The sequence below is a fragment of the Dipodomys merriami genome, unplaced genomic scaffold (genome assembly GCF_024711535.1).
Source record: "Dipodomys merriami isolate MVZ:Mamm:240054 unplaced genomic scaffold, mDipMer1.0.p SCAF_433, whole genome shotgun sequence".
Lineage (NCBI taxonomy): Eukaryota > Metazoa > Chordata > Mammalia > Rodentia > Heteromyidae > Dipodomys > Dipodomys merriami.
The window spans coordinates 194077-220314 of record NW_027205971.1 but is presented as its reverse complement, the minus strand read 5'-3'; the positions used below and the strand labels follow the sequence as shown (position 1 = coordinate 220314).

Here is a 26238-nt window from a genome sequence, read left to right as displayed (position 1 = left end):
GCCTTGAGTGCCTTTGCTGGCTCAGACCCATTTCCTGGCAGGATCCAGGGCGTGGCTAGCTCGGTTGCAGGGCTCAGCCTCTCTACCTGGGGAGCGGCGACTCCTCCAAGAAGTGAGAGATGTTAAGAGGGCAAGGAGCCATTTGGCTTGTGGGGTGTGGAGCTGGTTGGCCCCGTGGGGACCTGGAGGAGTGACAGTGTGGTACTTCCTTATCCCACATTTCCTTCAGTGGCTCTCCATCCTTGACCCCCACATCCTCAATCAGTGTTGGGACTTGCATCACGCGCCTCAAGATGTTTGTGGTACTGTTTATTAACTTCCTGTGTTACAAGTTTTAGTATCTATTTCTTTTGTGCCAGTTCAGGGACTCAAGTTCAGGCCTTGGGCTCCTGCTTGTCTTTTTACCAGCGCATTGGAGATGTGTCTCACAGACCTATCTGGCCAGGATGGATTCAAACTGAAATTCTCAGATCTCAGTGTCCTGAGTTGCTAGGATTACAGGTGTAAGCCACCGGCTCCTGACACAGTTTTGTTACCTTTGACCTCCTACAATGTGGTTATTGGCAATGTGTGGATCAGTCTTCTTTGTCACAGCTCAGGGAGCAGGCTGCTGCTGGCCCCTCGTGGGTGGAGGCCAGAGGCTCTGCTTGGCATCCTATAGGGCCCAGGACAACCCCTTGTGGAGAATGCCCTGGTCCTCCGTGTCACTACTGCTGACACCAGGAAGTTCTGATTGGCAATCTTGGGTCTCTAGCCCAAGACCAGCCACATTGACCATCAGGAACGTGATAGAACAAGCACTTTTTTCCTTGGTCCCCATCCTGAAGCCTACGACTTCATGGAAGGGTGTGTGAAAGGATTCTACATGTTTGAAACCCACTGCTGTAGAGCCAGGAAGGTCTAGAGAGGCAGGTGTATGGATGGGACAGCACTCTTGATTCCAGTTTCCATCAGCAATTAGAGTTACCTAGAGATCGCCCATGCACATGACCCTCGGAGAGGCCAGATACTGTGCTGGATAGATTCAAGCACCTCCCACTGATCAACATGTAGCAAGGCTCCGGCGGCAGTGACCTCGCTTGAAAGGCTGCAACCAGCACTCATCACAACCCCATAATCTCAGCAGACATCCTGGCCCCACTTAGAGATGCTCAAAGAAAGACAACTCTTTGGAAAACAGACGTGTGGCTTTGACCTTGGAAAACGATCCATCACAGGGCTGTCTTCCTGGTGTCTGCAGAGTACAGACAGTATGACACCACGTGGGATGGAGCGTTCAGTCACCGAGGGCTGATCCAACAGGGCCCGACGTCTTGGGTCCTCAAGATCTGATCCCGGTCTTTTATAGCCATCTCAGATGGCTTTGTCCCCGGCGAAGCTCGCTCAAGCAGTAATGAGCAATGAGTCGGGGTGGGCAAAGCTCTCAGCCATCCCTTGTTCTAAGCACAATTAACTTCCACTGAACATTAATGACAAGGTGGCTGCCTAAATTTAAAAACCCCACATTTCCACTGGGGGAGAATTTTCAGCTCAGACAGCTTCGAATGGCTCTGAGTTTAAGATCTATAAATTCAGTTCAAGGCAATAAATATGTAAGTAATTGATGATGGATCGTGTGGAGAGCTGAAGAGCCATCCTTCCCAGCAGCAAGTGAGGGCTGTGGGCACGCACTGAGGACAGCCTGACAGGAGGGGGACAAATGGCCAGAGGAACTTGGACTGTGCCATTCTTCCCATAGCTCACGGCTGTGTCTCTACAGAGCCATGGCTGTTTTCCCAAAGGTTCTGCCCATGTTTTGGCCAGAGAGAGGAGTTGTTCAGGAAAGCTGTGGAATAGACACCTAAGTTGCTCTGGTGTGTGTGGGGGGGCTGCTGCTTTGTATTGAGGACCTACTATGTGCTGGCCAAGACACTCTGCAAGATGGATTTCATCCCTCCTCCATCTTACAAAGAACTGGATTAGAAATGAATTCCATGTATGCATGCTTTGTCTCTTAGGAGAAAAGGGGGCTTTGTGGCCACCACGAGTAGCCCTGACCCTGGAATATGCAAGCCACAGGCCAGCCCTTTCTGGGTCCGAATAGCGAACCCTCGCAGTGGTCTCTGTGTCTCACAGTCTCCATTGTGCCTACCCCCATGCATGCCACTGTGCTTTCTGCTGGTTTATTTCCATGTGAGATTATTTACAATTGAAATGGATGGGGTGCAGGGCTGGTGTTTGCGGATGGCAGCTGTGGGCTTCTGTCTGTCAACTCTTGTTTTGTCCTCTTTTAAACTGGAGCCAGGCCAGGTTTCCCAGTGAGCATTTTCCTTTGGGTCAAGGACACAGGGTCTGAGGTGGTTCTGTGCTTGCCAGCTGGGCCCTGGGCTTGGCCAGGTCTCAGGGCCGCTTCTCTTCCTCCTGCTCCAGGCCTGGAGTGTTCCCAGGAGATGGTCAAGCCAGCTCCTGCTCAGCTCTACTCTAGTCTCTCCTGCTTTCAGAAGCTCACAGCCAGATCACAGAACACAGTGCTCAAAAAGAGGGATTTACTGTCATGGAAACCCAAGCCAGGAATCGGCATCCATGTCAGAAAGACCATTGTCCTTAGGGAGCTACTGGGCCTCAGTTTCACCATTTACAAAATAGAATCAGTACCTTTTTCACTGATGGATTGGTATTCATCTATCCAGGCAACGGGTAGAGGTGCTGGCCCTACTTCTTGAGGAAATAGGTGAACATGATAGGTGGCGTTGCTTCAGGGGCTAATGAATCTTGAACACTTGGCCAGGGGTCCCCAAATTCAGAATCTCAGGGACATCTGCAGGACAAAGTCAGAGGTCAGCACACTAGATTAAAGGGCCAGGTGGTAATTATTTTCAGCCTTATGCATCAAATGGTCTGTGTTATGATTGCTCAGCTCTGCAGTCATAGACAAATGCGTGTGGCCATGAGTCAATAAAACTTTATTCATAAAACAAGCTGCGGATCTATAATTTGCTGATGTCTGAATTAAGTCACCACCAGGCTTCCAGTGGTTCCAGTGTGCTGATGGTTTGGGGAAACCACCAACTGTGATCACTGTTAGTTGACTGAAGCTACGTAGCTTTTTCAGTTGGTGGCAGAACCAGTAGGTGAGCTCTTGCCTTGCTACCTCCTTTCCTTTTGCCCCTCTGCTTCTCCCTGAAGCTCTCAGAACTCCAGTGTGTTCATCTGCAAATGGGATCAACACAGGCCTCCCCCCAGGGTGGCCTGGAGGCCTGGAGGGGTGGCCATGTGAATCCCGGTGGGCGACTGTCACTCACCCTCACAGATGCATGGGGTGTGTCTGCCTCTCAGGCCTGGGACTGGCGCCTTCTTCCTCACTGCCTGCCCCTTGGCTGGCTGTGCGAGTAGACGTGATACTGATGTGATGCTGTGATGGAAGACTTGGTGTGTAATATTCCAAGTTTAGATCTATATTCTGAACTGGAGAGACCTTCCCTTTTTCCCTTTCCTCCTCTCCCCCTCTCCCTCCCATGATGCCACCAACAGCCCCTTAGCAAGGCCCCTGCTTTTCCCCAAGTGCCCGAGGCCATCTCCAGACAGACCCAGGCAGCCTCATTGTCCTAACAACTCCTCTGCATCTCTAGATGGCTAACAAGTGATTTCCCCTTTGATGATGTGTTTCCAATTTATTATCTCATTATGTAAAATGCATTTGGCATTTCGGGGCTTTCCTTTCCTGTTCTCAGGGCTCAGCAGTGAAAGGGTAGCAAGGGGAAGGTGGGCTGCTGCTGCTTTGGGCCAGGGATAGGAAGGTGAGGGAAGAAAGGCCATTTCCTACTCTGCCTGCCTCAGCATGGTACTCCCCTCTCCAGGCCGGGGGTGGGGAGGGGGTCATCTCATAGTTTACGCTTTTACATCTCCCACCGCCTCAGCCACCACAGCACCCCCCCCCATTTCCTGCGTGTATCCCCCTTCCTACTGCAGAGACCTTGGATTGGCCATCCATCACCCTGCAAGGAGCACAAACACCCCTGTGACACCGGTCTCCCATTGTTTGGTGGCAGGGTTAAAAATTCTTGATACGCTTGAATAAATTCAGCGATGAGCAGATGATAAAATGTAATTGAATACCACAGCCGCTTCTCTTTCTTTCCTGGTGATGGAATTTATTTGATGCCTACCGAAAGGGTGAAATAAATCACAGGTGATGACTCTGGGTCCACGTTGCTCGCCAGGAGAGGAAAGATGCTCTCCCCATCCCCGGGTTTGATTTATGATAAAAGGGGGCTCCCACTGGGCAGGTACCAGCCTGGGCTCAGAGGCCAGGTGGTGAGGGTCTTTTTCAAAGGGAGCAATGATTTTGAATGGGGAATATTAGAATCAGTGCGTTTTCTTTTTTCTCCACTAGATCCCGAAGTTGTCTGGTTTATCTTCTAATCGGAGTGAGACCAGGGAACCCAGGAGATGGCTCTCCTGTAAGCTTTTCTCACTGCCTCTGCACATTCCTGGCCCTTCTCTCACCTGGCATTTGCTCAGTGCCCTCCCTGCCCACCCATCTTCTACTAGAAACATTCCCAGAAGAACAGGTCCTCTACTCCTTCAGCCATGACCGCCACCTCCCTCCAGTTGTTCACATATCTTTCAGATCGCTCTCCGCTTTGATAAAGTAACAACACTTTATCAAATCACAGTAATAAACTCAAGCAGAAGCAGTGAGAGTTCATTTTCCTCTTCCTCTGCCCTAGGAGTTGATATGACTTTTTAGCATGGCCTGCCACAGGGGCATGGCCTCCTGGAAGATTCTAGAGACAGCAAAGGGGATAGCATTGTCACTGAGCATCCTTCAAACCCTCCCTTGCCTGGCAGCTGTCTTCTGCAAAATGGAAATCAAACAGCAACATCCTTTGGGAGGAAAGTGCTAGGACTCAGTCAGAGGGTACTAAGACTGTGTGAACAGAGGGGTGATATGAAGTGCTCCTACATAGTTTGGATTGAAGGCTGCGGGTCATTTGTCCAAAGAATTCTCAACAGGTAAAGTGGTCAAGGTGGGTCTTGAACCAGGTCTTCTGACTTCACAGAAGGGGGGAAAAATCTTTCTGCCAATTAGCCAAATAAAACAAGTTTCCCGACTCTAAATTAGACATTAGCATGGTTTCTCTGTAAAGGAGCAGGTAATTATTATTTTATGAGCAGATCGTCTCTGTCACAATACTCAAGCTGCTCTCACAGTGAGAGGCACGGACGGTATTGCTGAGCAAAGTGGGGGGGGGGCAGGGGGAGCACGTATGCCAATCAAGCTGTGTTTACTGAACCCGAGGGCGGCCTGCATTTGACCCCAGGGTCAAGTTTGCCAACCTCTGCTCTAAATCACAGTCCATGGAGAGTTGAGCAGTGTGCTAACTGGCGTGTTAATTCTAGAGGCAGACTAATGATGACAACAACAAAACCAATAATCACAAGGCTCCATCAGGCCCCCCACAGAGCCCTGTCCTCATGAGATCGCCTCTCTCCTAAGGCGGGAGAGATCACAATCCCCTTTTTGAAGAGGACCAAAGTGAAGCTTAGGGAAGTCAAGATGGCCGAGGCCCGCACAGTTCCTAAGTGGCAGAGGTTATATTTGTCACAGAGCTGCGACTTCACGTCTCACGCTCTCTCCCACGCTGCACCGGGGGCCCGGAAGCGCTGTCTACTGGGAAGTGGAGGCTGCCCTGCCTCCCACAGGCAGGCCACACTCACAGCCAAGCCCCACACGTACACTGACTGGCCTCCTCCCCCTCCCCCCGCAGTGCTCCCCCTCCCAGACCAATGGCTCATGGTATGGCTTCAGATCCATCTGTTGCTTTGGCCACCCAAGGCCCTGGGTGACGATGTGTACACTTGAGGTCTCTGGAAGAAAGTTATGCCCAAATCCACAAAGAAACTTGATTTTTGACCCTAAGCCATCGTAGGGCTGTGACCTTTAGAGGCAGCCTGTAATTAAAACACTTCCGGGCTGGGTATATTTGAGTTGGATATTAAAGCAAACAGATTTCTTGGCTGCGGCATGAATCATGTGGTGAGTGCCTTCAGTCGATGCTAAGTTCGGTGTGTTGGCTAAATCAGTGGGATTTTAGCTAGTGACCGGCTCATGGCCCTCAAACGTTGAGCCGTACAAGTATTATTAGTTTTGAGTATCTTTGGGGCTCCGAGAATCGCTAGTTGATATGACCACAGCTAAGCTGAGCTCGTACAGAGTCCCTCACGTCCCTCGGCTGGAAGCTTAAGGACAGTGTGGAGCTTAGGGTATCTCTGGGGATAAGCTTTGGGGCTCCACTGGCCTAGCTCAGACTCCAGTTTGACTGCCTTGCACAGGGCTGTGGAGATGAAAAGGAATAGTTCATTTAAATCCCACAGTGTAGGTCATGGCATACAGTAGGCGCCCAGTAAGTGCTTCCTGCTGAAGGTGATAGTGCTGTGTGCTCAGAGGCCGTTATCTCCATGGAAACACCGGAGGAGTAGGTGGCTGGCTCTTACATCCAAGGAGCTTTCTGCCTTGGAGATGGCCACTAACAGCTTCTCAATCTCTCTTCTTCCAGGAAGGCTTGGTTTTGCAAATTATCTTTGTATTTGTCTCAAAAGGGGGTCCCCACACGGGGCTTGGAAGCCAGCCCAGAGTTTTATAAGATACTAGGATGGACTTGCAAGTCTGGCAGATACTAGCTAGGTAACTATTTAGTTGTCCTATTGTGTGCTTTGTAAACTGGGGTGCCAACCCCCCAAAGTTGCGTGGATTTAATGAAGAACTGCTGCTACAAGGCGCCTCCGCACGGTGGGTGCGCATGGTGAGGGGAGCCAGGTGCTGCTCCTGGGCCCGCAAGGGCCGGATGCTCTGCCCGTGGCGTCCCTTCAATTCTCATTTAGCCCAGGAGCAGACACTACCATTTCCCGTGTCCCTGCACGACGAGCCTGGAGCTCGAGGTCCTGTCGCTCAGCCGAGAATGTTCACAGCTCAGATCAGTGAAATAGAGGCGATGGGTCTGTCCTTCCCCCACCTGGGAGAGTATCTGGCGGAGGAGGGGTGGGCCTGGGGGGGGGAGGTTATCTGTTGGCTTTGCTCCAAGTCCCACACGGAGTATCCCTAAGACCCCACAGGCCAGGCAGGAAAGGCTCTTGTTTTATTTGTTCATTTGTTACTTAGGCCTCACTGAGCCCTTTACCTGATCTAGTCTCAGTCTAGATCTTCCTTACCTTCGCCTGCTGACTAGTTGGGATTACAGATATGTAACATGATGCACAGCCTGTAAGTTTCTAGTTTAGCAAGGAACTTAATAGTTCTGGTCAGAACTTATTTCTTCATTGGTATGTTAATTTATTCATCATTCATTTATCCACTCAACACCACATTTTATCCCCTGAGTAGATTCTGAATTAGCTGGGGAGAGACCCTTTCCCAACAATCTCTCGGTCCTGATTGAGTCTCCACAGTAAACAAATTAAAATTATTTCAAAAAAACTCTTTCTTGCCATCTTCTCATGGTTACCTCTTTTTTTCCCCTCTCCTGGGGCTTGGAAATGTCTAAGGAATTGTCCCCCAAGACCAGCCTGGGCCCTAGCATATACTCCAATTTAAAAAAAAAATTCTCCTTTACATCAGAGAGAGGAAACATGTTTTGATGTCATGAAAAGGACACATATATGGCATCAACTAGCCCTGCCTTTGCTTTTCCAGTGAGTGTGGAGTGAAGGATTTGGAGTTTTAATTGGGGGCTGCTGTGGGATTGTGACAGCTGGAGAAGTCTGGGCCAGGGTAGAGGTGGGAGGTGGAAAGTGGCCTGGTTGGGGAGGCTCCAGTCTGTTTCTCCATTACCCTGCTGGGTTGACTCCCCTCAGCCACCAGAGGGAGCTCTTACATTCATAAGGTCCAGCACAACATCTGGCCTCTGGTCTAAAACTCATGGTCAAAGTCTCTGTTGCCTTAGGACCCCCACATCTGTACTGTTTCCTTTTCCTAAAAGGCTGGCGTTTGTTGGCTCATTTACTTTCTGATTCTCCTGCTAGACTCTAAACTCAAAACGTGGTGATATTTTCCTGTCACCTGTTCAGTTCCTAAAACCATGTCTGGCACAACACAGGGGCCAGATAGTTTCTTCCAGCTCTTCCAACAAAAGACCACAAACCTAGTGGCTCAAAACCACACAGACAGACTGGCTGTTGTTTATTGGACCGGGTTTTGTGACCTGAATTCAGAATTCAAGTCCTGGCTTTTACTCGCTTTCAACAAATGGTCTAACTTCTTGACTTTCTGTGGTTGAAGTGAGGGCGAATGATAATGGCTGGCACTCCGTCAGATTGGGAGATGAATTAATATGTCACATAATGCTATTGGACTGGCTTGGTTTGAAATAATGTTTAGGATAGGGTAAGACCGAACATAAAACAGATCTGTGATTATTTTTCTTCTTCCCACTTTTCTTCTTCTTTTTGTTTTGCAGCTGGGGTTTGAACTGAGTGTTTTGCAGAACTGTTGCTCTACTTACAGTCTACACCTCTAAGTATGTGTGTGTGTGTGTGTGTGTGTGTGTGTGTGTATGTGTGGTGTGCGTGTGCGCGTGCGTGTGTGTGTTCCTTGACTCTCATCCACCTATTTGTGGTTTCCTGTCCCAGCTGGGATGACAAGTATGCACCACTATGCCAAGATAACAGTTGAGAGGGCAATCTCATGAAGTTTTCTGTGCAAGTTAGCCTCAAATCACGTTCCTCCCATTTCTAGCCTCCCATGTAGTAGCTAAGGTAGACAAGCATGAGCCACTGGTAACCCAGATCTTCTCCATTTCTTTCTCTTCCCCTGCCTTCAGTTCCTTATCACCAAGTTTTACCTGATGTCTTTGTGTTCACACTTCTGTGTGCCCAGTGCCCACCTCTTTATTAGCCTGACTTTAGACTCAGCAAGACAGAGTCTGAGATTTTCATTATAAAGCTTAACATCGTATGGACACTTGGTTTGTTTAACACTGGTTTCTTCTGTTAGGAGTTCTGTGTGTCTTTCTGACTACCAAGGTGGTTACCAAGGCCAGGCTGCTAGGTTTGTTTAACACTGGTTTCTTCTGGTAGGAGTTCTGTGTGTCTTTCTGACTACCACGGTGATTACCAAGGCCAGGCTGCTAGGTTATTCCCCTTCTGTTGCGAAGTATTCATTTTTGAGAGGGCAGAGACATCTGTAGACTCATGCAAAAGAAGAAGAAACCTTCCTGCATCCATTGCTTTATCATTCTAGGCACAGGAAATGAAAATATTTAAGAAGAAATGTCTGTGACTCTCCCCCCAAGCCCACAGGCAGCTGGGATGTGCAGCATCCTGTGTCCATGTCTGCAGGACTTCTTATCAGAAAATGAGGGAGAGAAAAGGGCTTCTGTGTGGGCACAGAAACATTTTAATAAGTGCTTTGATTGTTTAACAGCAGTCTCAGGATTGGTTAAATTGCTGGAAATGTGATTCTCCTTCTCTGCTAAGAGAAGGCCTCGATTCTCATGGATTACCTCTCTGTTCTCCTTTCCAATAGGTTCTCTTTGCTCTTAAGGCTTCCAGGAGTAAATTGTTTGAAACCCAAAGAAAGTAAAGCAAGGCTGCTCATGTTCAAGTCTGCACGCCCACGTAGAGCTCTGAGGACTTGAGGCTGGGAGACCATACTTGATGTGTGATGTAGCTGACAGAAGCCACTGGGAAGGGAGATCAAACCACCCTGCTTGATCTTGTGTGCTCTTCTGGAAGGGCGCTGCCCTTGAGAATAGAATCCGGGACGTGTGCACCCTGTCTGAAGGGTCTATTCTGTGCTCTCAGACCTCTGCAGCTCCAGCTGCTGTTTGGTGTTGGTGATTGTTTTGGTGAGTGGTCATGATGGTGCTTAGGGAGGAGTTAGTTAGAGAATCAGGAATTCTTTTCCTTATTTTTAAAAATTTTTGTGCCACTTCTGGAACTTGAACTCAGGACCTGGGGGTTGTCCTTGAGCATTTTTACTCAAGGCTGGTGCTGTACCGCTTGAATCACAGCTCCACTTCTGTATCTTTGGTAGTTGATTGGAGCTAAGTGTCTCACAGACTTTCTTGCTTAGGCTTGCTTCAAACCATGACCCTTAGATCTTAGCCTCCTGAGTAACCAGGATGACAGGTGTGAGCCGTCAGTGCCTGGCTGAGAATTAGGAATTTTCAGTCTTGGCTGACATTTTGAGCCATTTGAGGGTGGGAGGAGGGGGTATGTCTGTGTATTTCAGGATATTGAACCAGCCTCTCTGGCCATCTCCCACTAGATTCTAGGATACCCCCCCCCCGCACAGTGCAATACCCCAAGATATCCCCCAGACATTGCCAAGTAAGGAAGCAATGTTCCTCTAGTTGAGAGCCTTGAGGCCTCTGGGAGGCTGGGGCAATGGTACTTGGCTGTCTATGACCTTGATTAGATCGCTGCACCTGTCTGAAATATTGTCTCCCTTCGTGCCTGAGACAAATGGTAGCACTTTTAGTGCTTCCCATGGGCAGAATTTCCAGGCACAGCATGGCACCGTGCTCATATGGAGGGAGCAGTATACTCTGTTTCTATGACAATAGTCCTGGGTTTTGCATGCATGCACACTATGTGTACACTTGGCTCTAGGCACTGTGCTGTGAGGTGGGGGTGCAAAGGTGGAATGTAGCCCTTGCTTCTGCAAAGGTAGGCAGATTTGTTGCTGTGTTACCTGGGTCTTCACTCAGCAGACATTACTAATGGGTCTTGATGTGCTTTCCTGGGGAGCCTCAGCATCCTTCTCAACACAGCATCCTAGTCAGGCAGTATTAGTGGCTCATGAGACAAGAGGCATTTGGTGCCTCTGGTGGTCTTTTCCTTCTTTTTTCTTTTTTTGTCAGTTGTGGACTTGAACTCTGGGCCTGGGCGCTGTCCCTCAGCTCTTCAGCTCAAGGTGAGCACTCTGCCACTTGAGCCACAGCGCCACTTCTGGTTTTCTGGTTGTTGATTGGAGATAAGAGTCTCATGGACCTTCCTACCCGGGTTGGCTTTGAACCATGATCCTCAGGTCTCAGCCTCCTGAGTAGCATTACAGGCGTGAGCCACCAGCTCCGGGCTGTGCCTCTGGTTTGCTGAAGTTTCATGTGAAGGCTGCGCCTTCCCGGCATGGGAGTGGCAGTCACAGGTGAGTCTTTGCTCTACCTCCTGCATCAGCTCCTTGAGGAGGCAGGAATTAGAACAAGAATATATTTGAATTGTTTTTCTCTCTTGTCTTTTTTTTGTTGTTGTCACTCTCAGAAACTGAAACATGGGGGGAAGTGGGCTTTGATGAGTTTTGTTTTTCAGTTAAGCTAGAGGAAATTCCACAGGCTGTGATGGTGATTGATATGTCATGCTGTCTGTTTCTTGAGTTTTCTCTGCCCTTTTGGGCTCCGAGAATCATTAGCTGTCTTAGAAAGGTTTCCCGCTTTCCAGGGGCACCACTGGGGTCTCGGGAAACAGCTTTCAGATGGCTGGCGACAGTGTCACCAGACAGAAGAGAGAATGAGTAGACTGGGGTTAAATGCTCCTGATGGGTCCTGACATGCCGGCTCCCTCCCTCCCTGCTCTGTTCCATAACAATAGCTGTGAAAAACGAGGGGCATCTGCAACCCTGAAACAAGACCACACCATCCATCTGCTGGGAAGAGAGTCCCATCCCCCGCTCAGCTCCCGAGTTCACAGGCGGCTTAGGAGTTCATTTCTGTTCTCATCTCACCTCGGTGGCCTCGGGGGCTGAGGAGAGGCTGGTGCAGATGGCCAGACAGTGAGAGAAGCTGGGGCTGGAGCCAGGGTCTGCGCAAGACCTTGAACCCACCGACGGACCTGAGTGACAGTGCAGCCCACTGGGATTCAGACTGAACGTGCAAGAAATGAGCACATAGGGAGACGCCTGTTGTGAAGGCTGCATGGTTTATTCCTCCTTTGTCACTCATTTGTCATTCCATCTATCCGCCCATTTTCATCTACCTATCTGTCCATCTACCCACTCAGCTATCTATCATCCATCTATCCATCCATCCACCAATTATCCATCCACTTACGCATCTATCCACCCATTCATTACCCATTCTCCATCCATCCATCCACCCATTCATTATCTGTGCATCCACTCACCCATTCATCCGTCTTTCCATCCATCCACCCATCATCCATCCATTCATCTGTCCACTATTCTGGTATGACATTAAATGGCACATACTAAAAGAAGTTAGCTAACAGTATTTAACTACAGCCAATAGAAAATGGGATAGAGTAATACAGTTTTCTGTGTTTTGGAGGATTTTTTTAATGTTTCATTTTGTTTTGTTTTGCTTTGCTTTAAAGACGAGGCCCAGGCTGGCTTTGAACTCTCAGTCCTCCTGTCTTCGCCTCTTCCTAGTGCTGGGATTATAGGTGTGTATCACCTACCATGCCTGGCTTAGAGTTCACTTTTGAAATAAGCACTTCAGTGGATTCTCTATAAAATGTTAAAGAGTTAATTTCATGAGTTGCACAACTGTCTGGCAGAAATGAGACTGGGCTGGCCTTGTGGGCATTGGTAATGGCTACACACAACTTCACCAGGATGCAGGCTGTGAAGTCCCTCTAGTCAGGATGTGCTGCTGCTGTGTGGCCTCTGCTAGACAAGGCCTTGAGCAAGGGACTTGCCCTCTCCCAAGCTCAGTATCCCCATCCGTGCAGTGGGGGAGCTGGCAACTTCGTTCCTGTGGTGGTTTTGAGGATGTAGGCTGCACTGTGTGACTGCGGTTCCTGTGACTCATGGGCACATGCGTGGCACCTGCTACATCCTCCATAAATGGAAGTGATGGCTGATTCTATTCATTCTACAGCTGGTTTCTCATAAGGCATCTTCTGGCTGTACTGCCCAGGGAGCCTTGCAGTTGTGGAGGTAACAGTATTCTGCTGCTGGTGCCTTCAGCAGGTGAAGGTGTCTGGCCATCATTCCTTTTCTTCCCAGGCTCGGCCAGAGCCTGGCAGCCCCCTACCACGGTGTAACAAGCCTTTCTCCTCCACTCTTCTCTCTCTGTAGACACACTGTCAGTGCCGCGCTGGTCCCCGCAGATTCCCCGCAGAGACCTGGGCAACTCCATCAAACACAGGTAGGCTGCCTGTGTGCACCTGTAAACCCCGGGCATGGGTGGGCGAGGTAGGACAGAATATTTGGTCCCAGGTCCTTCATTACCATGGTAACTAGAGGTCTGAGACCAACGCCTCTCACAAGCTTGCCTTTCGTCAAAGCCACCAGGCTTTGGAGTCACTGCCTATGTTCCAAATTCAGAGTGAAGGGGGCTCAGGGTTTAGCCCGCCTGGCGCGCGCAAGACCCTGAGTTCGGTCCTCAGCCCTGGGGAAGAAAAAAAAGCTACAAAAGACCAAATTCAGAGTGAAAAAGCTTTGAAACCTTGAGAAAGTTGTTTGCTTTCTCTTTTTCATCAAGTCTTCTTACCTCCAGGATGGTTATGAAAGTTAAGTGAGTTAACACACACACACACACACACACACACACACACACACACACACACACACACACACACACACACACACTGCTTCTCACAGGCACATAGTAAATGAACAGTAAATGCTGTTGCTTTAGGTCCTAATTTTGGGTAATTCTTACCCAGGAAATACAAGGTTGTGGGCTGGACCCTGGTGCTTATTCTCTCCTGAGGTGGAGGCAGGCTGGGGCTGCTGCTGGCAGGGTGATAGGATAACTTCCCCAGGGTTATACCTGCCTTTGTTGGGAGTGGGTTTTAGCTACTACTAGTCTGCCCTTATAACAAGTTGCTTAGTACCCTTCCCCACATCTGACTGTCTGTGGTTTGCCCCATTGCCTTACGATCTCTTTGGGTTGAATATGATCACCCTCATTTGATAGATAAGAAGGAAACTGAGGCCTTGGCGGGGGGCGGGGGGGGAACACAATGGGCTCAGCCAGACAGCTGAGGGCGTTCCATGCTGTGGGGCCTCTGTGAGCCAGCTGATGGTCCCATGCATGGATTCTTTCCTCTAGGTGTTTCTGTGTCAGTGTTGCAACACTGAGCAGGATGGAAGGCCTGTGTCTCCAGAAAGCCGTCCACCTAGAGGAAACTCAGCCAACACACTGTGACGGTCCCCAGGGATCCCAACTGGGGGAGGGACACACCAGGGGTGGAGACATAGCCACAGCTGGAGGTCACCCTCACTGGAGTGGCATCTTGTCAGCGGCTTTTGAAAGAAGTATGTTGACAGGATAGTTGTCAAACCTCAAATGAGAAAAATTGGAGGAAGCTGTGAGAAATATGTGATAGATGCCGGTGGTCAGGCTGTGAGCTGCAGAGAGGCGGAGCAAACACGAGGTCTTCACTGTGAGGCTGCCACAGCACCCAGCGTCGGCCACGCCCCTGGCTTAGCCACACCCCTGGACTGCCCACACTCCTGATTGAGCTCTGCTTCAGGATTGGCCGCAACCCTGAATTGTCTACATGCCCGATTGAGCTTGGCCTCTGGATTGGCCACATTCTGTCTCAGCCACACCCCTGAATTAGCCACACCCCCTATTGAGCTTTGCTCCTGGACTGGCCATGCTCCTGAATTGTCTACATCCCTGAGTCTGCTGTGTTTCTAACTTGGCCACACCCCTGGCTTAGTTTCATCTCTGCCTCAGCCACACCCCAGGATTGGCCCTGATTTATCTTCATCCCTGAATTGGCCCCACCCCTGCCATCTATATCCTAGCTTAAGGCCATTTCTTAGATGGAGGTCACCCCCAGGCTTTCTCATCCTGTCATTGGAACCTGGTAGTGCCTCAGTTTCTGTATTTATGCAGAGCTAAGAGGGAGCAACCCGGTCATCTGAGACTTGGGACTGGGTTCGTAGAGGTGGTCTCTTCATCTTTAGTCACTCTGTGTTTCTCCTTGGGCTTCATGTCAGGGGCTAGAGATGGGTACTCAGCCGAGCCTTGGTGAAGAAACCAAATTAAAATCCCATTCTCTCTCAGCAGTCACTTCAGTCAGAGCCAAGGAGAGAGCTGACCCTGGGGACAGGCCAGGGTTGGACAGGGAATTCCCCCCCTTATCCCACCCCCACCCCCACCACGTACACTTGTGCTCTATCCCCGCTCTTCTGGATGCTGGGAGAATAGCTGCCCGTGCCATTCCCAAGAGCTGCTGCCTTCCACAGAACAGACTCTTGTTATACTCCTTGGCCCTGCTCAGGGGGCTCAGCAAGTCCAGAACTGGGGGCTCTGCTCAGCGTACCACTATATTTGCTTAGATGTGGAGTCTTCAGGCTCCCGCTTGTTCTGTTTGGAGAGGGATTGACCCAGATTGCCATGATGGTACAGCCAAGGGAGGCTGCCTTTCCCTCAAAATTCTCTGCCTCCAAGTTATGTAATCACTTCCCATTTCCCATTTGACACTGGAAGCGGTGAAGATTAGATACGACTCCTGCCGACGGTGGCACAAATTGAAAATTAAAATTAACTGTGACCTGACAACCTTCAATCCTTTTCCTGGGAGCCTTGCTTGGCTTGCTGCTGCCTCCTCCCAATGGGATCTGGGGATAGAAGGCACCCAGCAGCCTTGTCTGGGAGTTAATCAAATGGGTTCCTACCCACACTGGTAATAGGGCTCCCTGGGAGATTGCTAAACTCTGTGTTTGCAGTTTGAGAGGTAGGGGAGCTGATGGTCAAAGGCTTTCCCTTTTGGGGGACGCCTTCATTCCAATAGTTGGGCTCCATTCCTCTATTCTGAAACCAAACTTGGCCCAGAGTAGAAGACCCCTCATCAGTTTTTGTCTAGTGAATGAAATAGGCCATCTATTATAAATGCTCAAGTTTGTAAGATATTCATAACCCAATCCGTCCAATACTAACTTGGTGCCAGGCCCCTGGGGAAAGCCCTAGGCACGCATGACTTCATTTAATCCTCCTGACAACCCATGAGGCCAACACTGTGGCCATCCAGGTGAAGGGACGGAGGGTCCAGCAGTTTAAGCAACTTGAGGAAGAGAGTCACCCATGTTGGAGGAAGCAGGATTGGATTCCAGTACTCAAGGGCGTCCTCCTAGAGATTGGTTGATTGCTGTCCTCTGCTCCTTGAAACATTTCTGTCTCTCTTCTACAGGTTTTCCACCAAGTACTGGATGTCTCAGACGTGTACGGTCTGTGGAAAGGGGATGCTTTTTGGTCTCAAATGTAAAAATTGCAAGTAAGTGGCTGTACTTGGAAGGGACTTCCCGAAGCACCTGCCGTCAGCGAGGCACGTGCAGCACCTGATGAGAGCCTGGGAGTTTGCTTTCTTTTGAGAGAGTCCTTTGGTCCATTTTAGACATTCAACATTCGGGCAGGGGAGGGGGACAGTGCAGAGGGAGTCGGGTGATTCTGGGTCATAATCCCCGCTGACAGAACATAGTAGGGAACACAGAACACTGGGCCGGCACACGTGGACGCTCCATGCTGGAATTGTCTAGAAACAGGGGCTGGCAAGCCTGTCCTCTCACAAATCACACTGTCAGTATTTGAAGTTTTGCAGCCTGTTAGTGGAGAAATCTGCATGGCAGCTTCTTAGCAGAGCCTCTTCAGCTCAGGAACATTCCTAGACAAAGTAGGCACAAAGCAATGAACTTATTCCAGCAAAATCTGATGTAGAAAAACCAGCCTAGTCCTGTAGTTTGCTGATTCCTGGCTCTTGGAGTTTGTAGGGGCCTTTGCATCTCCCTGCTTTCTCTCCTCAGGGCACTTCTCTGAAGGAGTATTACCATTCAAGTCTCAGCCAGGAAAAGCCATAGCTGGAAAGTAGCAGTCAGGATTTGAACCCAGACTCCATAACTCCTGTTCTAGTCACTGTGTCCTTACGTACTGGCTAGACAGCTGGACCACCCAGCCCCGCTACCTCTTCCCACTCCTTCCCCATATCCATTCTGTCATGGCTGACCAAAGGGAGGTGGGGAAGCAAAAGAAAACTCACTCCAGGTGTGAGCTCAGCTATCACACTAAGCTGGGTTCAAATCCCACCTCTGTGTCCCTGTGTGACCCTGGACAAGTCCCCAGTAGTTTCATCTGTGGGAGAGGAATAATTAATAATCAGATCTGTTGCAGGGGGCAGTAAAGCACTCATCAAACCAACATGCCGAGGACAGCACAGCGCCTACATTGAGTTCCCAGGCTGGCTCTGGCTCCTTGCACCGGGTATATTAACCACCCGCTCAGGTCCCATCGCTGCAAAGTGGCCAACAACACTCACTCCGCCTTAGGGGAAGAGTCTAGGGATTCCCTTTGCACTCCTGCCTGGCCTTGCTCTGCCCGGTTAGCAGGCTGTCTGTCTTTTGGGTCCTTTTGGGCCTCCCTCATCCCTGCTCCTCCCTGATGGACAGGGGTGGGATAGCCATCCTGGTCATCTCTCACCTGCCTGAGAAGGTCAGGCTGAACCCTTTGAGCTTCCTGATTGAGGAGAGCAGAGCATTGTTTCCTTCCAGCTCTGAGGGAGCCATGGGTGGAGACAGTCACTGCCCAGGCATTGTCTGGCAGCCCCACAGCCCACAGGTGACCCCTGGAGGGGGGCCTGGCAACAGGGGCCAGGGCTGGCTGCAAGGATCCATAGGCATTTGGAACTACCAGGGTACCAGGGCTGAGGTTTAGGTCCCAGCTCCATCACTGAACTCCTGGGTGTGAACTCCAGCTTTTTCACGTCTGTTGTGTTGGCCTCAGTTTTCCCATCGGCACATGCCCACAGGGCTGTCAGACGGACTCGGTGAAATGCACTGGCCCAGTGTTGTAGCCAGGAACATCCCTCTTCACCTGGTGAAGAGTTCAAAGCTAGCTGTGGCGGGATTGCCCTGATCACCAATTTGCCCCTAGAAATGCGGGTCAGGAAGTGAAGACCCTTAGAGACACGTTGCTCTGACAGTGTAGTGTACGTACATTGTGGAGAGATGGTGGGAAGTGGGAGGCCCTTTCTCAGAGATATCTCCTAAACCATTCTTCGTTTCAGTCAACAACTAGTTATTAGTTGGATCGTGAATATGCTAGATTGAGTAAATGCTGGGGATGGGAAATGTCGCAACCTCCTCCAAGTCCTTCTATCTGTTAGTTTTTGTTGTTATTGTTTGTTTTCCAGATTTGTTTTGTCTTTTGTTTTCTTAGATCTTTGCTGTGATTGGCTTTGGGTCGCCATCCTCCTATCTGCTAGCTAGCTGGAACTATAGATGTGTATTACTAAGCCCAGCCCTGCACCTGTGTTTTGACTGTGGGGTCAGGTGTGGAATTTTCCACCTGTGGTGTCCTGTTGGCACTCACCAAGTTTTGCATTCTGGGTTTCAGATTTTGGGATTAGAAATGCTCAGCTGTAATCTGTAAACACTGTGTACCAAGGTGTCTTCCAGACACTGGGGAGGAGTGGGGAATCAAAGGGACAAAATCCATGTCCTGGTGGGTGGGCAGGAGGTGCACAGCCAGTAAACCAAGAAAAGTTCTTAAAGGGGGTCTTGAAGGGATAAGGCTGAGAAACTAAGAGACAGGAGGAAGTAGAGAAGGGAAAATAGGAATTAAAGAGGTCAGGAAAGGTCTCCTGCTAGAGTGAGAATTTAAGATGCAGGAGTCCGTGGCCCAGGTCATTTTCTGTCCCCGAAAGCAGCCAGAGGTGCACATTTGAGTCTCCCAGGCAGGAAATGATTTATTTTTGTGATCCCTTTAGCCCAGAGCACTCTGTGCTTGCCAGAGACTCCCTGGGTGGCAGGAACTGAGCTCTACTGTCCATTGCATATGTGGGGGGGGGGGCAGGACCAGAAGCACTTGGGGGCTGGGGCATCCTCAGGCCTCCCTACAGTTGAGTTAGAAATTGTATTTGGTTCATTCTCCAGCTGCTGAGTGATCCCCACATTTCTTTTTCTTAAATTATGGTCCTCGACCTTTTGGTTTTCTGAGATAGTGTGTCTTGCTATGTAGAACAAACTCACAGTGTTCCTGCCGCAGCCTCCTAAGTATTGGGATTACAGGTGTGCACCACCACACCTAGCAGTGGGTCTCACTTGAGCATGCATCAGAATGCCCTGGTGGGTTGTAGCACAGATGCAATGTGGGCTGCACTCCTCTGGAGTCTCTGCTCCAGGATCTCTGCAGTCTGCACATCCTGCAAGTTCCAGGTGGTTAGGAGGCCTCAGTTCTAGGCCCCCACTTGGGAGAGCCACAGCCTGATGGAGAGGTAGCCATGTCAAAGCCAAATCAAGCCTTCCTGTCTGGCTGGATGTTTTTGTGAGGATGATCAGTACTTCTCCAGTTCGGTTCAAGTTCCTCTGTTTTTCTGCTCGGAGCCTCCCTGTATAGATCTGGCTTTTGTTTGTCTTCATCTCTCCTGAAATTCATGCAATAAATAGTTGTGTAATGAGTCACAAAGATAGCCTGTGATTGGGAAGCCAGGCTGTAGGACAGATAGGCCCAGATCTGAGTCCAATTAGTATGTGATCCCTCAGATTGCTTACCTTCCTTTGGAACATGGGGGTAATAGCTTCCTCGCTAGCTTGTTTCAAAGGATAACCAAGCAAGTTTACCACTCTGTTTCATGTTTATTTTTGTACCTGGCTCACTCGAAGTACTTAATCTCTGAAAGCTAACCTGATTTCTACTTGAAGAATTAATTAGTTTTGGGGTACCCCTCCACCCAGGAAACCAGAAACTTCTCCACATCTAACCACCCCCTTCCCTCCTGCTTCAGCTTAGTGCCCACTTCCTGAGGAATTATCATCAAGCTGTCTTGTTGGTGTTCTGAATAGAGAGATTAATGAACTGATGAGAAATTAAAGCCCAGAAAGCAATCTGCAGTTATCGAAATCGAGGCGTCTTCGTCTGATAGGTTCATAAGCGCCGAATGCAGCGGTCCAGTGTCAGCACAATCCACGGATTGTCTGATAGCTGTGGATCCAGCTGGCCCAAGTTTGCTTTTGCAGGAAGATGCTGGTGGGTTTCCCAGCCCTCAGGCATGTGTTATCTGCTTCCTTCTGTGTTCCCAGGTCCTCCCAGGTCCTTCCAGAAGTTTCTGCAAACTCAGGTCTTGGTCTTTGAGAACCTTTGTACCTTAGTCTTCATTTCTTGCAGACAAATGCACAGAAGTGATTTGGGAGGCTTCAATCTGTAGATAAAGAATCGATGCCAAGATGTATTTATTTTATTTTTTTTCTGTACAAGGCAGAGTACAGAAACACAGGCAAGATCTTCCTAGCCACCACGGAGAAGCGGCGCTGTAGTCTGGCTGTTTTCTTGCGCTGCATAGCCTCTGTTGTGTGGGTTGTGCCCTGGCTCTGAGAAGTGTGGCCAGCCCGGCCTAGTGTGCTTACAGTCATGGTCAGCTCCCAAGGTGAGCCCAGGCCCCACCCAGGACTGGATCGAGGTGGCAGCTGAAAGTGGCAGCTGGATCCCTTGGCAGACTCCCTGGGTTGCACTGTGGAGCTCCAGGTCTGGAGCTCCAGGCCCTTATACTAGGCCTCCCTGCTGTTTTCTGCTTGTCCTCCATCTGTGAGGGAGGGACTTGGCTATCCAGAGAGCACTGGACAACAGGGAGAATATATTGGCACAGAGGAAGCCTGGTGGGGTGCGTGGATGGGGTGGGATGCACATCAAGGGTGCCTGTCCCTGAGGACCTTGTGAAGGAAAAGGGTTTAGCAGGTGAAGCAGGGCAGGGAGGAAAGGCTTGCAGCAGGACTTGAGACTTTTTGGAGTTTATTTTGCAGTGGTTTTCATCAGGCACCGGGGATGGGGTGATTGATTCTGCTTTGAAACTATGCTCTGCACCCTGACCACTGACTTTCCAGCTCCTCTCTGGGAAAGCAGTTTTGGCCTTCATCCTGAAGGCGGGCCTCAGTCATGGGGGGGAGGATGCTGAGGTCACGATGGCCACTTCCTGGGCAGGGGCAAGCGGAACAGTAGCCAGGGGTGCTGGCATCCCCAGACTCCCCGGCTCTGGAGGTCCAGGTTGGTTGCAAGCACATTAGCATAGGTTCTGAGGTGCGGTCCCCCTCCTTGGGAGAATCCAGGGTCTGGCCCATGTTGAGCTCATTCTCCCCTGGCCTGCATGGTGTTTTGGGGCTGGCAGGTCCCTAATGCAGGGTTGGAAAAAAATCCCTCAAGGCAGACTGGCTCCCCGGTGTGTGCGGTTTATGTGGCGGAGCTCCCTGCAGGACCAGCCGATTCTGGAATTACCTGAAACCAAATCCCACTTAGCTTTTTCTCCCCACTTGCAGGCTAGCTGCCTCACAGCGCGACGGGTTTCTCCTTGAGTACGTCCCTTGCAAGAATCCCACGCTCAACGTAGGCTTCTAGGGAGCCCAGCTCATGGCAGTAAAAGGACCGCAGGGATACAGACTCTGGCCAGGAGGAGCTGAGCTCAGGTCCCAGTCTGACCACTTCCTGGCCGTGTGATTTTGAGGAAATGACTAAACCTCTCTGATGTACAATGAGGCAGATGTACTCTCTCAGCATGCTGAAGGTTCATGAGTGCCCCGATCACATTCATAGCTTGGAGATTTGGTCAGAACCTTTAAATAAATGGCTACCATTTAACACCGGAAGCAGAGTGGCTTATCGGAGTTAAAGCAAGAGTGGGGTTCTGGAAAGTTCTGGATATTTCTCACCTTGCTGTGGCTCGCTTTCCAGTATACCTTGGGGATTTTTTCCCCCCAAACCATATGGTTTCTTGGGAGATATGCTAAAGGTAGACCTCAGGAATTCTCAGCCTTGCCTCTGTTCAGTATTTGGAGCTAGATCATTCTGGTTGCAATTCCGTGCATTGTAGCAGTCCTTAATAGCTAGTTGTGACAACAGAAAACGTCTCCAGATGTTGCCAGATGTCCCCCAGGGCTGCAGAATTGCCCCCATTGGAGTGGAGTGCGCATGACTGAGTGTCAGTAGGCCAATGCCAGTCACTTGCCCCATGGACGCACCCAGCGAACACCTGCAGCTTCTAGGGTGAATTATACTTTTCCCACTCGAGAGGTATAGAGTGAATGATGGGGTTTCTCACCCTGTATTTATGGGTGGTGATTATAGGGCTGTATTCTCTCATAGGGTGGCCAGATACCCCACTTTGCCTGGGACTTTCCCAAAGTTAGCACTAAAATTCCCAAGTGCCCAGAAGCTTCCATGTCAGATCATGTCACATAGCAGAGGCAAATACATGTACATGCTCCATCGGGTTACCACCCACTTCTGAGGCAGTGGTTGCTTCCGTGGGCACTCGGGATGTGCTGGCAGCCAGGATTAGCTAGGATGGGCTTTCTAGTTTCTTCTAGGAATGCTTCAACACTATCTCCACAGTTCCCTCCCCGCCCTCCTCCAACCTTGCCCCTGCTGCCCTAGCTGACTGGACTTGCTTACATTTCCTTCTTTCCACACCACTGCTCCCCTCAGTAATTTGCACTTAAATAAGCCATGCCTCCTTGCTCAGTTTGGTTATATTGTGGGGCCTTTTCACTCAGATTGGCTGAGTTTTCAATTCCCTCCCTTGCCCTGTGTTCTCCTCACCCGTGTTCTTGTACCCATCATTCCATGTTTGATTTGAATTATTCCTGGTTTTGCAAAAATGGAGCCAGCCACAAGTGTTAGGAGATCAGAGTGTGAAGTCTGCCTGCATCGGTCTGAGCCACTGGATGCATTCCTTGCTTCCGACCTTTGCAAACTGGAGAAATCACAAATGCCAATGTTGCAGCTGCTGCCAAGTTCCTGGAAGCTTTGGGAATTCGTACAACAGGCAGGATATTGACAGGATATAATTATGAGCACGCATTTCAGAGATCACCAGCTTGAATCTTGAACTTACTTTGCCATTAATAGAAACACTTCAGCTTTTTGCAATAATTATCATGGGTATTAACGGTCCCTTTTCTGCATTTCAAACCTATTCTAAGCAAAAATCACAGTCCAATTACAGTTGTATGTGAGAGACGAGGAAGCTGAAGTGAATTGATGGAGTGATAGTGCTGCTGGGGGTGGGGGTGGGGGTGATGGTAGTAATAATGGTGATGATGGCGGTGGTGATGGTGATGTCGATGATAATGGTGGTGGTGACGGTGTTGATGGCATTGGTTAAAGTGACAAAGATGGCGATGGTGGTAGTTATGATAATTGTGGTGGTCATGGTGGCGATGATGGTAACATTGATGATGGTGATTGTGGTGGTGGTGGTGATGATCGTGGTGGTGATGGTGATTATGATACCAGTGACTGTAGTGATGATGTTGATTATGGCGATGATGATGATGATGGTGGTGGTGGTGGTGGTGGTGGTGGTGGTGGTGGTGGTAATTCTCAGGAATCTTCCCGAAGATCCACCGTGCCTTGGTTAAATCCCTGTGCCTGCCCCCTGCTGAGGAGGAGGAAGGGAATGGATGGGGTGCACTGCACACAATGAGGGTGCAGTTTGCAAGAAACAAAGCATTTTCCAGAAAAAAAGAAAGATCCCTAATCAGCAATATTTAATTGATTTTTTTTCCCCTCTGCCCACTCCTCCTCCCTTTCCTTGCTTTTCTCTGCTCTCCCACCGTGTCTCCAGTATCTATTCAGCATAGTTGAGGCACCAGGCTCCCTCCAGAAGACCCGGGGGACGGGCAGGGGGCACACCAGGAAGAAGGCCTGGATTGTTTTGTATTGGATATACATTCTCATGCCCAGTGTTCTGACGGCATGGTGTTACTTTGTCTCCCTCCACCAGCAGCCCCTCTGGGAGATAAGACGTTCCACACAAGCGACTTTTCTCCATAACTGAAGCTTATCCTATTAATGCTTGAAAGTTTGAAAAAAAATTGGCCGTTTTCAATGAAAACGCTAAATAAATCCTTTCCAAGTGTCCAGGCTCTCCAAGGGTAGAATGACATCCCCGTGTGTACTCAGAGAGTCCTTGTGTAGAAAGTACAGTTCTACTAGTGCAGGTGTGCTCTGTGCAGACATTTTCCTGATCGATGGTCCCTTGTTCATACTGCTGAGAAGTCAGAGCTCTGTGTGCAGCTCAAGTCTGCTTGATCCCAAGACTGAGAGGGTTTTTTTTTGTTGTTATAGTTTTGTTTTGTTTTGTTTTGCTTTTTTGCCTTTATTTGGGGAGAAGAGGGGCAGTACTAGGATTTGAACTCAGGGCTCCTTGCTTGCTAGGTAGTTGCTTTACTGCTGAGGCCAGACCATGGCCTGTTTTGCTTTCATTATTTTTTTGAATAGGGTTTGGTATTTATGCTCAGGCTAGTCTGGACTGTGATCCTCCTATTTATGCTTCTCATGGAGCTGGGAGAAAACTGACAATGGTATAAAGGTAGAGGTGAGGGAAGAAGGAGGAAGAAACCAGAGACTAGAAAACAGGTAAGAATCAAGCCAGCTAGGACAGAAAAGTCCAAGAGATGCCATAGCTAAAGCAACCAGCAAAATGCAGGCCTGGAGGCATGGCTCAAGTAAAACACCAGCTAAGCAAGCCATGCAAGCCTGAGGCTCTGAGTTCAAACCCCAGTAGTGGCAGAAAAAAAAGTATATTGATGAAAGCATACTGCTATTCTGAATGGAAAAAAACATCAATATTCCTTGCCATTGTAAGGTAACCTGAAAACATAGCTATTAAATGGAATCCCCATTGGTTTAATTCCCTGAGGTAGGCTGAGAGTCCTGGGGCTCCTTTCTCTAAAGCTGGAGTGAAATTGTATCTGTGCAATGGAGACTAGTGAGTCTCCAAGTCACATGATGGTCAGAACCATGATGATGCTGACGATGAGTGCAGACTGCCGGGGAAATGAGTTGGAGGCATGAAGTCTACGTGGGCAGTAGTGGTGAAAAAATGGCCACCACTGTTGGACCACTCTCAGGATGGACCCAGGAGGGTATGTGGCAGCAGCTGCTCTCCAGAGTTAATTATCTGGGTTACCAAAGATGAGTCTTTTCTCATTTCCCATCTGGGTACCCACAATACCAAGAACTTTCCAAACCACTTGGGGTAGCTCATTTATCCATCCACTTTCTCATCCATCCATCCACCCACCCACGTATCTACTGATACATTCATGCATCCTCAGCACCCGGTCCATCTATCCATTATCCATCCATTCATGCACCAACTTATCCACTACTTTTTCCATCCACCCACCCATTGTTCCATCCATCCATTGTCCATCCATCTTTTTCTTTTTCTCTTTTTTTTTCAGATTAAAGTGCCACAACAAATGCACCAAAGAAGCCCCGCCCTGTCACCTCCTGATCATCCACCGAGGAGGTAAGTATTTAACCCTTGCTTCCCTCGGGTAGTGGTGGGCTGGGAGCCTCTTGCATGCCACCAATAGTTGCCCCAGACAGCATGATTGCAGATGCCTCCTGATCCTTAACTACTCTCTCACTCCATTTCGTTCCCTCAGACACCTTCTATCCTGCCCCTCATTTTCCAGGCTTTTCTGCTGGTCTCTGATATTGCAGTTCACCTCCCCTCATTGTTAGCCCTTGTTCTTTCATTCCTGTCTGTTCTTCCAATTTTCACTTCTGCTCTTTCTGCCAGTCCGTTGCTTTCCCTTCCCATGAGAAGAGTGCTGGCTGAGTGCTCTCCATCCTGCTCTTGCCATGTTCAGTCAGTTGGCCTTGCGGAGGTGAACATGGAGAAGTCTCTGGCTCAGGTTTGCTGGTTTAGGCCATCTGGGAGTGTCTGGGCCAACCTGATTGGGCTGGGTGGTTATTAGAAGCCGTTCCCAGTGCAAAGGCAAGACCAAAAGAGCTGGAAGGAAGGCTTTTCTTTACTCACAAAGGACTTAACAGGATTTGACTCCGAAAACATTTTCCATTTTCCGAATAATTCCCAGAATTCTTGCCCCAAACACTCAAACCCCACTATCTACCTTGTAGTCCATCCCTGGGGGGACTCTCTAGGTCTCTACTCTTGATTCAGTAGCTACAAGCCACGTCTGGCCATTTAGATTAATTAAAATGAAATAAGAGCACAAGTTTAATTAGTCACATCAGCCATACTGCTAGGGCTTAGTAACCACAGGTGGCTGCCATATTGGATTTGATCCAGATCCAGAGCCATTTCATCACCACAGAAACTTCTCCTGGACATCATGACCCAGACCCTTTCTGTTCAAATGATGGCATGTAGACCAGTAACACTGGGACATAACATCTGAGAATGTGTTAAAAATTCCCCATTTCTGTCCCCAGACCTACTAAGTAAGAATTCACTACTCACCCCCAACCCCGCCCATCTGCATGGTATTTCTATGCATTTTAAAGTTGGGGAGGTGCTTCTTGCAGACAGAGTTGACTGTAAATTCAGGTG

At 49.4% G+C, this 26238-nt stretch overlaps 1 protein-coding gene across 4 annotated transcripts in view; it reads left to right on the top strand.

Annotated features, from left to right (window-relative positions):
- LOC138807776 (kinase suppressor of Ras 2) overlaps window positions 1–26238 on the top strand; it is a 200803-nt gene that overhangs the window by 111987 nt on the left and 62578 nt on the right. For all 4 annotated transcript variants that reach the window (XM_069993534.1, XM_069993533.1, XM_069993532.1 and 1 more), the window contains exons 6-8: window positions 13013–13082; window positions 16084–16167; window positions 25121–25188. In XM_069993534.1, the coding sequence (XP_069849635.1) occupies window positions 13013–13082; window positions 16084–16167; window positions 25121–25188 (222 nt within the window). The remainder of the gene's footprint in view (window positions 1–13012; window positions 13083–16083; window positions 16168–25120; window positions 25189–26238) is intronic.